This window comes from Clupea harengus, chromosome 19 (assembly GCF_900700415.2).
Source record: "Clupea harengus chromosome 19, Ch_v2.0.2, whole genome shotgun sequence".
NCBI classification, from domain to species: Eukaryota; Metazoa; Chordata; class Actinopteri; order Clupeiformes; family Clupeidae; genus Clupea; species Clupea harengus.
Genome location: NC_045170.1, coordinates 2,196,203 through 2,210,903, shown reverse-complemented (window position 1 = coordinate 2,210,903; position 14,701 = coordinate 2,196,203). Strand labels below are relative to the sequence as shown.

Sequence of the window (14,701 nt, the reverse complement as noted above, 5' to 3'; positions counted from 1 at the left end):
CAGTTGGGAGAACAAACTAAAACAACATTGTTGTCGTTGTTATAAGGTGTTGGCTTTTGTTGTCGTTGTCGTTGTTATAAGGTGTTGGCTTTTGTTGTCGTTGTTATAAGGTGTTGGCTTTTGTTGTCGTTGTTATAAGGTGCTGGCTTTTGTCACATTGTTGTCGTTGTTATAAGGTGTTGGCTTTTGTTGTCGTTGTTATAAGGTGTTGGCTTTTGTTGTCGTTGTTATAAGGTGTTGGCTTTTGTTGTCGTGGTTATAAGGTGTTGGCTTTTGTCACATTGTTGTCGTTGTTATAAGGTGTTGTCGTTGTTGTCGTTGTTATAAGGTGTTGGCTTTTGTTGTCGTTGTTATAAGGTGTTGTCGTTGTTGTCGTTGTTATAAGGTGTTGTCGTTGTTGTCGTTGTTATAAGGTGTTGGCTTTTGTCCCTCTAGGTGCCTGAGATGGAGTCCTACATCCAGGGATGTGGTTTCCATGACGGCTTCTCTCCTGCCATCGGCATCTTTGGCACAGATGGACTGACTGTAGATGACAACGTCATCCACTTCACTGTAGGAGAAGGTAGGTGCTTTTATTTAGTGACGCTTTATAGAGTAAAATATCAGTAGATATTGACGATAGAAAGTAGAATAGTTTCTTCACTGTAGGCAAGGTGGGTGCTTTTATTTAAGTGATAACACTTTATAGAGTAAAATATCAGTAGATATTGACGATAGAAAGTAAAATAGTTTCTTCACTGTAGGCAAGGTAGGTGCTTTTATTTAAGTGGTAACACTTTATAGAGTAAAATATCAGTAGATATTGATGATAGAAAGTAGAATAGTTTCTTCACTGTTGGCAAAAGTGGCTCTCTCATTTTGTGCTGACAGTTTAGTCTGTATACTATCAGCAGATATAGAAGATGGTGGAGAGAGATTACCAAAGTATAATTGTCCTGCAGGCAGCAGTGTCATTTGACTGCATTCACCGCTGGCTTGACAAAAATAATGAAATATTGTGAAACGCTTGGATTAAAACACAATATTGTAAATATAAGTTATAAGTCAATAGTTACACGTTACTCCAAACTCATCTGTGTGTTGTGAAACTCATCTGGTGTGTGTTGTGAAACTCATCTGGTGTCTCTGGTGAAACTCATCTGTGTGTCTCTGGTGAAACTCATCTGGTGTGTGTTGTGAAACTCATCTGTGTGTTGTGAAACTCATCTGGTGTGTGTTGTGAAACTCATCTGGTGTCTCTGGTGAAACTCATCTGTGTGTCTCTGGTGAAACTCATCTGGTGTGTGTGTTGTGAAACTCATCTGTGTGTCTCTGGTGAAACTCATCGTGTGTGTCTCTGGTGAAACTCATCTGGTGTCTCTGGTGAAACTCATCTGTGTGTCTCTGGTGAAACTCATCTGTGTGTCTCTGGTGAAACTCATCTGTGTGTCTCTGGTGAAACTCATCTGTGTGTGTCTGGTGAAACTCATCTGTGTGTCTCTGGTGAAACTCATCTGTGTGTTGTGAAACTCATCTGTGTGTGTTGTGAAACTCATCTGTGTGTCTCTGGTGAAACTCATCTGGTGTCTCTGGTGAAACTCATCTGGTGTCTCTGGTGAAACTCATCTGGTGTGTGTTGTGAAACTCATCTGTGTGTTGTGAAACTCATCTGGTGTGTCTGGTGAAACTCATCGTGTGTGTCTCTGGTGAAACTCATTTGGTGTGTCTCTGGTGAAACTCATCTGTGTGTCTCTGGTGAAACTCATCTGTGTGTCTCTGGTGAAACTCATCTGTGTGTCTCTGGTGAAACTCATCTGTGTGTCTCTGGTGAAACTCATCGTGTGTGTCTCTGGTGAAACTCATCTGTGTGTCTATGGTGAAACTCATCTGTGTGTTGTGAAACTCATCTGTGTGTGTCTGGTGAAACTCATCTGTGTGTCTATGGTGAAACTCATCTGTGTGTTGTGAAACTCATCTGGTGTCTCTGGTGAAACTCATCTGTGTGTTGTGAAACTCATCTGTGTGTTGTGAAACACATCTGTGTGTCTGGTGAAACTCATCTGTGTGTTGTGAAACTCATCGTGTGTGTCTCTGGTGAAACTCATCTGGTGTCTCTGGTGAAACTCATCTGTGTGTCTCTGTTGTGAAACTCATCTGTGTGTCTCTGGTGAAACTCATCTGGTGTGTCTCTGGTGAAACTCATCTGTGTGTCTCTGGTGAAACTCATCTGGTGTGTGTTGTTAAACTCATCTGGTGTCTCTGGTGAAAGGTATCAGAGTATGGGGCAGCAGCAACCTGATCAGAAGGAACCTGGTGACCATGACCCTGTGGCCCGGGTCCTACCAGGGCCGAGAGGAGATGTTCAACTACGACTGGACCGCTGCTATAGAGGTCAGTGCTCACTCCCTTTAACTACGACTGGACCGCCGCTATAGAGGTCAGTGCTCACTCCCTTTAACTACGACTGGACCGCCGCTATAGAGGTCAGTGCTCACTCCCTTTAACTACGACTGGACCGCCGCTATAGAGGTCAGTGCTCACTCCCTTTAACTACGACTGGACCGCCGCTATAGAGGTCAGTGCTCACTCCCTTTAACTACGACTGGACCGCGGCTATAGAGGTCAGTGCTCACTCCCTTTAACTACGACTGGACCGCCGCTATAGAGGTCAGTGCTCACTCCCTTTAACTACGACTGGACCGCCGCCATAGAGGTCAGTGCTCACTCCCTTTAACTACGACTGGACCGCTGCTATAGAGGTCAGTGCTCACTCCCTTTAACTACGACTGGACCGCTGCTATAGAGGTCAGTGCTCACTCCCTTTAACTACGACTGGACCGCTGCTATAGAGGTCAGTGCTCACTCCCTTTAACTACGACTGGACCGTCGCTATAGAGGTCAGTGCTCACTCCCTTTAACTACGACTGGACCGCTGCTATAGAGGTCAGTGCTCACTAGCAGGTGGATCAGGTGTGACAGTAGCCTTAGGTACTAGGCCTTCAACTATGACTGGACCGCGGCTATAGAGGGTCCTACCAGGGCAGAGAGTAGACCTTTAACTACGACTGGACCGCCCCTATAGAGGTCAGTGCTCACTCCCTTTAACTACGACTGGACCGCTGCTATAGAGGTCAGTGCTCACTAGCAGGTGGATCAGGTGTGACAGTAGCCTTAGGTACTAGGCCTTCAACTATGACTGGACCGCGGCTATAGAGGGTCCTACCAGGGCAGAGAGTAGACCTTTAACTACGACTGGACCGCCCCTATAGAGGTCAGTGCTCACTCCCTTTAACTACGACTGGACCGCTGCTATAGAGGTCAGTGCTCACTAGCAGGTGGATCAGGTGTGACAGTAGCCTTAGGTACTAGGCCTTCAACTATGACTGGACCGCGGCTATAGAGGGTCCTACCAGGGCAGAGAGTAGACCTTTAACTACGACTGGACCGCCTCTATAGAGGTCAGTGCTCAGGGTTCTACCAGGGCAGAGAGTAGGCCTTTAACTACGACTGGGCCTTAGGTACTAGGCCTTTAACTATGACTGGACCGCTGCTATAGAGGTCAGTGCTCACTAGCAGGTGGATCAGGTGTGACAGTGGCCTTAGGTACTAGGCCTTTAACTATGACTGGACCGCTGCTATAGAGGTCAGTGCTCACTAGCAGGTGGATCAGGTGTTACAGTGGCCTTAGGTACTAGGCCCTTAATACATAATTCATTTAATGAAAAAAGTCAACATTGTTATCAAATGCACGTCCAATAGGATGTGTTTAGTAATGTGTAATAATGTATACTTACGTGAGAGATAGGTTGTATTAAAACCCCAAATCACTAAGCTTGTGTTAGTACATCGTACCAAAGGGCACTTTTAATGAAATGTGTTTTAAGTAGAAGTACTTTTAAAAGGCTACATATTATAAGTGGATGGTTTTTGTCAAATTGACCATGATTCTTTCTTTTCTCTTTAAGGTGAATGAAGGCACAAATACGGTTCTCATTGGCAATATAGTTGCAGGTTTTGAGAGATCAGGGTACCTTATTGATGGAGAGCCATGCCCAGGTAATGACCTTTTCACCTCTACAGGCTTATTTACATTTATTAGGTTTACTTCTACTAACTTCAAACTTTATTTTAGAACTTTACATTCAAAATCATGTGGCTAAAACATGATTTTATTAACCCTCCTATTATGTTCAAATTTTACCCACATCTATTATGCTTGGGGTCAATTTGACCCCAGCAATTTAAACCTCTAAAAAATGATTATAATATTTTTTTTTACTCAAGTTTATGTGTCAGGTACTTTAGGTTTGTTTGTTGACTACCTAAATAGCCCTTAAAAATAAAACAATACCCCCACCCACCCCCCTTATACATCCAGAATACATGTTACGCTACTATGGAGAAATATGCAGATCACCATCAAATCTCACTGATTGACTTAAAATTGGAAAGAGATATCCTTCTGGTGTTTTATGGCTTCATATTATTTCTAAGTACATATTGTTGTTATCTATAACATATGGAATAGAAAACTATTTCTGTAATCAAGAATAGTATCAATGTGATAAAAAAAAGTTTATATTTCTTATATATTTTATACAATTAAAACAGCCTGGGGTCAAATTGACCCCAAACAACACCTATGCGTAAAGCATGTGTACAGGACATTGAAAACATATCATCATGTTAATTTTGTGTTTACCCAGTTCTCCCCATTAGATTAGGAAAAGTCATTAAATATGAAGCAAAAAAAACTATGCCAATCATTTATTTAGAGACGTTAAACATTGAAAAGGGTCAAATTGACCCCAAACATAATAGGAGGGTTAATACATTATGTACACATATTGTTCATTTATATTTTATGTTGTGTATTCAGACTTCAAAAACATTAGCAAATGTTCTTCTACTGTGTGGCCTTGAGACAATATCAATTGCTCAATAAATTAATAGAATTGAATTGAATAGAATAGAATTGAATAGAAATGAATAGAATTGAATAGAATTGAATTGAATTGAATTGAATTGAATTGAATAGAATTGAATTGAATTGAATTGAATTGAATTGAATAGAATTTAATTATTGTGGCCCTTTGCCCTGACTGCTGAAATATGTCACCTGACCAGGAACGGCCAATCCGGTGCAGGCGTGGCGGGATAACGAGGCCCACGGCGGCGTCTACGGCATCATGATGAACAAGGACGGCCTGCCGGGCTGCTCACACATCCAGGGCTTTACCGTGTGGCGAAGCTTCGACTTCGGGATCTACTTCCAGGTCAGCCTCAGGGGTCATCACTTAAAGGGGTCATCAGGCTCAGGGGTCATCACTTAAAGGGGTCATCAGCCTCAGGGGTCATTACTTAAAGGGGTCATCAGGCTCAGGGGTCATCACTTAAAGGGGTCATCAGGCTCAGGGGTCATCACTTAAAGGGGTCATCAGCCTCAGGGGTCATTACTTAAAGGGGTCATCAGGCTTCAGGGGTAATCACTTAAAGGGGTCATCAGCCTGGCCGGTTCACCATTTCACTGACATGAAGGGGTCATGGGCTTGTAATGGCAGCGTGAAACTCATTCATATGAGAAAATCAACACTAAACATTTGAACTGATGATTTTTTTCAATTCTTTCAAGGTTGGAATTATTGACATTTGAGTATTTAGCCTCCATGTAAAAGTATTTGAGTAGTTTCATGTTTTTCATTTGTCAGTATCGACATCGTAAAACATCTGAATTGTCTGTTAAAAGGCTACTGAGTTTTCAAGTGTTCTTTTGCCCACTTAAGTTTATGTTCATATGTATCTGTTTATGAACTTCATTGCTCTGCGTTTGAGCTTAATTAAAGAACAACTCTTCCATGAATATTCAGATATCTAACAACTCTTCTTTTCCTGAAGGTTCCATGAATATTTAGATATCTAACAACTCTTCTTTTCCTACATTTACATTTAGTCATTTAGCAGACGCTTTTATCCAAAGCGACTTACAAGGATGTATACACATCTTACATTTACACTGATGGCACACTGCACATCAGGAGCAATTAGGGGTTCAATGTCTTGCTCAAGGACGCTTCGACAGGGAATCGAACTAGCAACCTTCTGATTACTAAACGACGTCTCTACCTCCTGTACCACTTCAAGGTTTCCATGAACATTCAGATATCTAACAACTCTTCTTTTCCTGAAGGTTTCCATGGATATTCAGATATCTAACAACTCTTCTTTTCCTGAAGGTGTCCATGAATATTCAGATATCTAACATCACTCTGGTGGATAACGGCATGGGCATCATGTCAATCATCTACGCCCCGCCCTCTCTGCAACACCTGTATGCTGATAAAACCGTACATATTCAGGTATGTAGCCTTGAAAGCCAGGGAACGCACGCACTGGTGAAAAATGTACATCTGCACTTTACAAGTCTCTTTGAACAGAAGTGTAATGCTAGTGTAATCACAGTCTTTTCTCCCTCCTGCCTTCTGGAAGACGATACAAGAGCATAAGGTCCCGTACCAGCAGATACAGGGATAGTTTTTACCCACATGCCATCAGGATGCTGAACTGTCCTTGAAATATCTTTTTGCACTACAATTATTTTTTCTCTTTTTTCTACCCTTTTTCTCCATTCTCCAGTATTTAATTTATTTATTCTCTAAGTTGAACGGACTCTGAGCACAAAGAATTTCATTACTGATAAATGCTGTTTATGAGTATATGATAATAAACTTGAACTTGAGATGCATGAAGCAATGGAAGTGTCTTTGCCTCTTTGTGTAGAATGCCCTGATTGTTGGCACCAGTCCAGACTTCAACTGCTCTGACCAGTTGTCCTCGTCTGAGACGTACGTCCGACTGTCCAGGGACCACGGAGCTCCCCGCCCTCCCATGGGTGAGCATCTGTCCTGGTCCTCACTTCAGTTTACCACACACACACACACACACACACACACACACACACACACACACACACACACACACACACAGCTTTAGTGGAGCTAAGACCAAGCCTGTGAACATGATCAGAACAGCTTTAGTGGAGCTAAGACCAGAATCAAGATCAGTTTACCAAGCACACACACACACACACACACACACACACAGAACAGCTTTAGCGGAGCTAAGACCAAGCCTGTGAACATGATCAGAACAGCTTTAGTGGAGCTAAGATCAGAATCAAGATCAGTTTACCAAGCACACACACACACACACACACACACAGAACAGCTTTAGCGGAGCTGAGATCAAGCCTGTGAACATGATCAGAACAGCTTTAGTGGAGCTAAGACCAGAATCAGTTTACCAAGCCTGTGAACACGATCAGAACAGCTTCAGTGGAGCTAAGGCCAGAATCAAGATCGAAAACATTTTACAAATATAAAATTGTGTTCAGCTTTAACTAAAAAAATATTCAAACTTCAAGCAAAACATTCAAACTACTTTCTGTTTTACTAGCATGTAAACATGACATGGCATCTTTTAATGCCACATGCCTGTAAACACGACATGGCATCTTTTAATGCCACATGCTTGTAAACATGATATAGCATCTTTTAATGCCACATGCTTGTAAACATGACATAGCATATATTAATACCACATGCTTGTAAACATGACATAGCATCTTTTAATGCCACATGCTTGTAAACATGACATAGCATATATTAATACCACATGCTTGTAAACATGACATAGCATCTTTTAATGCCACATGCTTGTAAACATGACATAGCATATATTAATACCACATGCTTGTAAACATGACATAGCATCTTTTAATGCCACATGCTTGTAAACATGATTGTCATGCTGGTATGATCTCAACCCAAATTAAAATCATCATTGAGCTCAGACATAACAAGTACAAATAAAAAACAACAAAATGTTTCCTAAAATCTTCCTCTTAATCTATGGCCTCTGTAGTAATGGCATTGCCACCTCATTGAGCTCTTCAGCAGACAGACATAACAAGTGTCAACTGCAAATAAAAAAACACTCAAATGTTTCCTAAAATCCTGATTGCTGTTGATCTCTGGCCTCTGTATTAATGGCCTTGTCACTCCACAGGGGGCAGGTCTGGGATCTGCTGGCCAGCCTTCATATCAGGACACAACGCCGGCCCCACCATGTCTCTCACCGGCTCCACCAGCTACAACACCATCAAGGGCCTCATGACAGTCACCGGTGAGTGTGGAGCTGTGTGTGTGTGTGTGTGTGTGTGTGTGTGTGTGTGTGTGTGTGTGTGTGTGTGTGTGTGTGTGTGTGTGTGTGTGTGTGTGTGTGTGGTTCATGTGAATGTGTGCCAGTGTTTGTTTATGTCTGTTTGTTTCCATTCTTGTATTCATTCCTATGTTGTTTTTTATGTGTGTGTGTGTGTGTGTGTGTGTGTGTGTGTGTGTGTGTGTGTGTGTGCGTGTGTGTGTATCCTCCAGACACAACATTTGTGGCTTTCGGGGACGTGTGTTCGACTGAAAGAGCCGTGATGTTCCTGACTAACCCCAACAACGAGGACCTCCAGCACCCTGTGCAGGTGAAGCGCATCACCCAGGCCGAGAGCACCGAGGCGGGCAGACTGCTCATCCATCGGCCAAACCTCGGGTGAGTCATGACCTTATGACCTTAAACACGGACAGACGGTCTGAGACTAACTGATCAATCATGACTGTGGAGGCTATCCTATAAGCCTCAGTGTGGACGGCAAAGTGTTCCCAACGCGTAGCAAATTATCCTTGTCCAGGCATGAACTCTCTTTGGGTGGTGTTCCCGTTTATTATAAAAGTATAAATGTGTACATAAAATTGGTCCTTTCACCCAGTGCTGTTTGCTTATTAACAAGATGCTGTCGGTGAAGTGGGTTTAACGGCTACGGTAAGAACCGTGTGTTCCCCGCCATCCACACCTTTCCCTAATTGAGTAATCACACCTGTAGATATACCCAATTTCCCGTGACGTGCCACACCCAGTGCAATACTCCCCCAAGTGGCTAAAATAAGTAACACTAAAATAAACCTAACTAAAAGATGGATAGAAATGGCTCCTACAATGACATTAAATAGGGACAGACGGTTGATCCAGAGACTAACTGATCGATCATGACATTAAACACGGACAGCAGGTCTGAGACTAACTGATCTATCATGACATTAAACACGGACAGAAGGTCTGAGACTAACTGATCTATCATGACATTAAACACGGACAGAAGGTCTGAGACTAACTGATCGATCATGACATTAAACACGGACAGACGGTTGGTCCTGAGACTAACCGATCGATCATGACATTAAACACGGACAGACGGTTGGTCCTGAGAATAACTGATCGATCATGACATTAAACACAGACAGAAGGTCTGAGACTAACTGATCGATCATGACATTAAACACGGACAGACGGTTGGTCCTGAGACTAACCGATCGATCATGACATTAAACACGGACAGACGGTTGGTCCTGAGACTAACCGATTGATCATGACATTAAACACGGACAGACGGTTGGTCTCGAGACTAACCGATCGATCATGACATTAAACACGGACAGAAGGTCTGAGACTAACTGATCAATCATGACATTAAACACGGACAGACGGTTGGTCCTGAGACTAACCGATCGATCATGACATTAAACACGGACAGACGGTTGGTCCTGAGAATAACCGATCGATCATGACATTAAACACGGACAGACGGTTGGTCCTGAGACTAACCGATTGATCATGACATTAAACACGGACAGACGGTTGGTCCTGAGAATAACTGATCGATCATGACATTAAACACGGACAGACGGTTGGTCCTGAGACTAACCGATCGATCATGACATTAAACACGGACAGACGGTTGGTCCTGAGACTAACCGATCGATCATGACATTAAACACGGACAGACGGTCCTGAGAATAACTGATCGATCATGACATTAAACACGGACAGAAGGTCTGAGACTAACTGATCGATCATGACCTTAAACATGGACAGACAGTCTGAGACTAACTGATCGATCATGACATTAAACACGGACAGACGGTTAGTCCAGAGACTAGTTGATCGAGCTTGACTTACTTGAAAAGGGGACTAGGGTGATGGGGGAGCTTCCAGAGTAAAAGAAGTCTAGTTTAGGTGAACGTACTCCATAGTCACAATTGTGGCAATAGAAGCCTTTGGGCAAATATTTAATGTTGACTATTTTAAACGCACATTTCAAGTGTTATTCTCTTTGGAAGGTTCACCTTTAGATCCAGTGGGACTAGATTATGTACTGCCCTGTAAGCAAGGAGAATACATCACTGGATTTGGTTCTGTGCTGATGTGAAGGTCCAGTGTAACCATGTTTGGTTCTGTACTGATATGAAGGTCCAGTGTAACTGGGTTTGGTTCTGTGCTGATGTGAAGGTCCAGTGTACTGTAACTGGGTTTGGTTCTGTGCTGATGTGAAGGTCCAGTGTAACCATGTTTGGTTCTGTGCTGATATGAAGGTCCAGTGTACTGTAACTGGGTTTGGTTCTGTGCTGATGTGAAGGTCCAGTGTAACCATGTTTGGTTCTGTGCTGATATGAAGGTCCAGTGTACTGTAACTGGGTTTGGTTCTGTGCTGATGTGAAGGTCCAGTGTAACCATGTTTGGTTCTGTGCTGATATGAAGGTCTCTCAGTATGGTGAACCCCTCACCTGAAGACCCAGCGTTAGAGGGTTTTGTAGGGTCCTTTTCTCTTCGGAAGATGATCCTGTTACCTATAGATTAAGTGTAAAGGGTTGATTCTTAAAGACCTTGTAAGACCAGTATAAATGGGGTTTGTCCTGTCCCTTCAGGAAGGTGAACCTGTTCCCTATAGATTAAGTGTAACGGGTTGATTCTTAAAGACCTTGTAAGACCAGTATAAATGGGGTTTGTCCTGCCCCTTCAGGAAGGTGAACCCGGCGGACTGCGTGGACATGGACTGCGATGCCAAGAAGAAGAGCCTTCTGAGAGACGAGGATGGCACCTTCCTGGGCGCGGTGGGCACCGTGGTGCCCCACGCCGAGTTCGAGTGGGACGGAGACAGCAGGCATGGAGTGGGCGACTACAGGATCCCCAAGGTCATGCTCACCTACCTCAACGGCAGCCGCATACCTGTCAGTCAGATAGCACCCCGCAAAGGTGAGGAGGACATGAACAACTTCAAGTGCTAAGTGAAATTACGGTCATTTCAATGATGTATTCATTTCATTTTCATTTAGTCATTTAGCAGACTCTTTTATCCAAAGTGACTTACAAGGATGTATACACATTTTTACATTTTAAACTGATGGCACACTGCACATCAGGAGCAATTAGGGGTTCAGTGTCTTGCTCAAGGACTTAATTTCGTCATTTAGCAGACGCTTTTATCCAAAGTGACTTACAAGGATGTATACACATTTTTACATTTTAAACTGATGGCACACTGCACATCAGGAGCAATTAGGGGTTCAGTGTCTTGCTCAAGGACTTAATTTCGTCATTTAGCAGACGCTTTTATCCAAAGCGACTTACAAGGATGTATACACATTTTTACATTTTAAACTGATGGCACACTGCACATCAGGAGCAATTAGGGGTTCAGTGTCTTGCTCAAGGACTTAATTTCGTCATTTAGCAGACGCTTTTATCCAAAGCGACTTACAAGGATGTATACACATTTTTACATTTTAAACTGATGGCACACTGCACATCAGGAGCAATTAGGGGTTCAGTGTCTTGCTCAAGGACTTAATTTCGTCATTTAGCAGACGCTTTTATCCAAAGCGACTTACAAGGATGTATACACATTTTTTCATTTTAAACTGATGGCACACTGCACATCAGGAGCAATTAGGGGTTCAGTGTCTTGCTCAAGGACGCATCGACAGGGAATCGAACTAGCAACCTTCTGATTACTAAACGACTTCTCTACCTCCTGTACCACAATTGTTAAATGGCACCATAAGCTGTCAAACACTTCCAGAGCTTTTCTTATACTCCGTAGTACAGTAAAAGGATATTAAATCGAAAACAGTGACTATGACGTTAAATTGACAACCGTCAACACACGGGTAATAGTGTAGCAAGAAGTGCAAATAAGTCTGTCACTGTGCAACTTTTTTTTTTAAATAAAACACAGAATCGTTTTTAACATAGGGGAAACGGTTAAATAAAATGTTCCCTTGCACTCTTATCCCTATTAAAGTAGCCTGCCAACAGTAGTAGATTAAAGACTAATAGTGTAATGTTGTGTGACTGCGGCATGATTTCAGGTGTGATAAGGGACTCCACCTGCGAGTACGTGACCCCGTGGCAGAGCTACAAGTGCTTTGGTCTGAACTACAGGATGCTGGCGATCGAGAGTCTGGATGCTGACACAGAGACCAGACGCCTGTCTCCAGTGGCCGTGCTGGGAGACGGCTACATCGACCTGATGAACGGTATGCTGGCCATGCAAACTTTGCAGACCATTTCTACCGAATTATGCATGCGGGTGTATGGAATGGGTTAGAGCAGGGGTTTTCAACCAGGGGTCCGTGGCCCCCTGGTGGTCCGTGACGGCATTGCAGGGGGTCCGCGACATGAGCCTATGTTGATCAGTTCACCATTGACTTTTTTTATTTTTATAAATATACCTGGTCCCGTCGACATATTTATGTCTGAATAGCCAAGTCGCATTGCCCAAAATACTGATGTAGACCCATATTCAGCGAAGAAATTACACTGACAAGTATTATAGGCAGAATATGTGTGCGCGGGGAGGGGGCGTGGCGGCGGCGGTTACAAACATGAAAAAGAAGGGTACGGGACTGTAAAATGTTTTGGGAATTACTGGCGCATCAGTGGGCCGCGGATTACTTTCTGGTCAGAATGGTGGTCCCTGGGACAAAACCAGTTGAAAACCCCTGGGTTAGAGAATTGCAGAATGAAAACTGGTATGGTCTGGAGAAGGACTTTCTAAACATGGCAATATTTATATTTTTATTTGTATTTATTTTTTTATTTTATATATATATATTTGAACACCAAGAATGTTAATACTCACTACCTCTTTCTACTACTAATAATTATCCGTAAAGGACCTCCTATTAATCTGAGGATTTCAGCACAATTATTTGTTACATACAAATGTTCAGAGTTGGAACGTATTTCAGATTCCTAAATGAATGAAATGATGCCTCCAGGGCCCCAGGACCATGGCTGGTGTAACGGCTACACGTGCCAGAAGAGGCTCTCCCTCTTCCACGGCATCATCGCCACCAGCAAGGCCTTCGACGTCTACTTCACCGGCACCACCCCCCAGAAGCTCCGCCTCATGATGCTCAACGCCAGGCCAACAGAGGTCATTGTGCAGAATATACACACACACATCTCACTCGCTCTGAAAGACACACAAACACACACACACATCTCACTCGCTCTGAAAGACACACACACACACACACACACATATATCTATATACATACATACATATATACTGTATATGTATATAGATATATATATATATACATATATATACACACACATATACACACATATTCATACATACATATATATATATACACATATACATACATACTCAATGTGTTTTCCGAGGCTTAAATAAAAAAATTGAATAAAAAAATAGATACACATATATCTCATACCTGAAAGTAAGTAAAATAATAATGTTTAAACGTTGCATGTTGCTTGGTGTTTATATCATGTTTCGGCGTCAAGAAGGCAGGCACCCACTCACATAGATGGACAAACATATTTATCACTCTCCCTTGCACATGCAATATATGCACAGTAACACACAAGGTCTGCCAGGTCCTCTGTTACTCATTAGTAAATTAATTTGTGTTTCTTTCGTAGACTGTGCGCGTGGCCGTGTTCTACTCCAACCCTCAGCGTCTGGACGTTTACGTCAACAACGAGCTGGTGGCTCCGACCAACGCAGAATGGAACAGCGACAACACAGACTTCACACTCAAGGAGCCCTCATACCCAGGTACTGCTTTATGTGTGTGTGTGTGTGTGTCGAGGGTCGAGCAGTGCTATCACTAGTTGGGTTAAAGGTCAAAGGTTAAAGGTCACCTGTGGAGATGAGCAGTGCTATCACTAGTTGGGTTAAAGGTTAAAGGTTAAAGGTTAGAGGGCCACCTGTGGAAGATGAGCAGTGCTATCACTAGTTGGGTTAAAGGTTAAAGGTTAAATGGTCACCTGTGGAGATGAGCAGTGCTATCACTAGTTGGGTCAAAGGTTAAAGGCTACATGGTCACCTGTGGAGATGAGCAGTGCTATCACTAGTTGAGTTAAAGGTTAAAGGTCACCTGTGGAGATGAGCAGTGCTATCACTAGTTGAGTTAAAGGTTAAAGGTCACCTGTGGAGATGAGCAGTGCTATCACTAGTTGGGTTAAAGGTTAAAGGTTAAATGGTCACCTGTGGAGATGAGCAGTGCTATCACTAGTTGAGTTAAAGGTAGTGACTTCAGGCTGTTTATGTGAAAGTGAATATATAAATAGGAGGTTGATAGGCCTGTAGCACAGTACAGTATTCATCATTTTGATTTGTAGTAAATATAATACTTGACAATTTTGAGTTTAAAGTTTAATTTTGAGTTTTACCATGAGAAAAATTCTGGGTGAAAAAGAAAAAGGGGGTTGGTTATTTCTGTGGGGATGTACTCATCAAAACTCTCACGCTCGTTCTTTTCCTCATTACCTCTGTTTCCGGGGTGTGTGTGTGTGTGTGTGTGTGTG

At 42.8% G+C, this 14,701-nt stretch overlaps 1 protein-coding gene across 1 annotated transcript in view; it reads left to right on the top strand.

Moving 5' to 3' along the window:
• The window catches only part of LOC105890374 (PKHD1 like 1), an 87,500-nt gene that overhangs the window by 65,951 nt on the left and 6,848 nt on the right, over nt 1–14,701 (top strand). The window contains exons 61-72 of the mRNA XM_042710721.1: nt 436–562; nt 2,249–2,370; nt 3,945–4,035; nt 5,107–5,255; nt 6,213–6,335; nt 6,757–6,868; nt 8,044–8,160; nt 8,409–8,574; nt 10,880–11,112; nt 12,228–12,395; nt 13,140–13,297; nt 13,814–13,949. Of these exons, the coding sequence (XP_042566655.1) occupies nt 436–562; nt 2,249–2,370; nt 3,945–4,035; nt 5,107–5,255; nt 6,213–6,335; nt 6,757–6,868; nt 8,044–8,160; nt 8,409–8,574; nt 10,880–11,112; nt 12,228–12,395; nt 13,140–13,297; nt 13,814–13,949 (1,702 nt within the window). The remainder of the gene's footprint in view (nt 1–435; nt 563–2,248; nt 2,371–3,944; nt 4,036–5,106; nt 5,256–6,212; nt 6,336–6,756; nt 6,869–8,043; nt 8,161–8,408; nt 8,575–10,879; nt 11,113–12,227; nt 12,396–13,139; nt 13,298–13,813; nt 13,950–14,701) is intronic.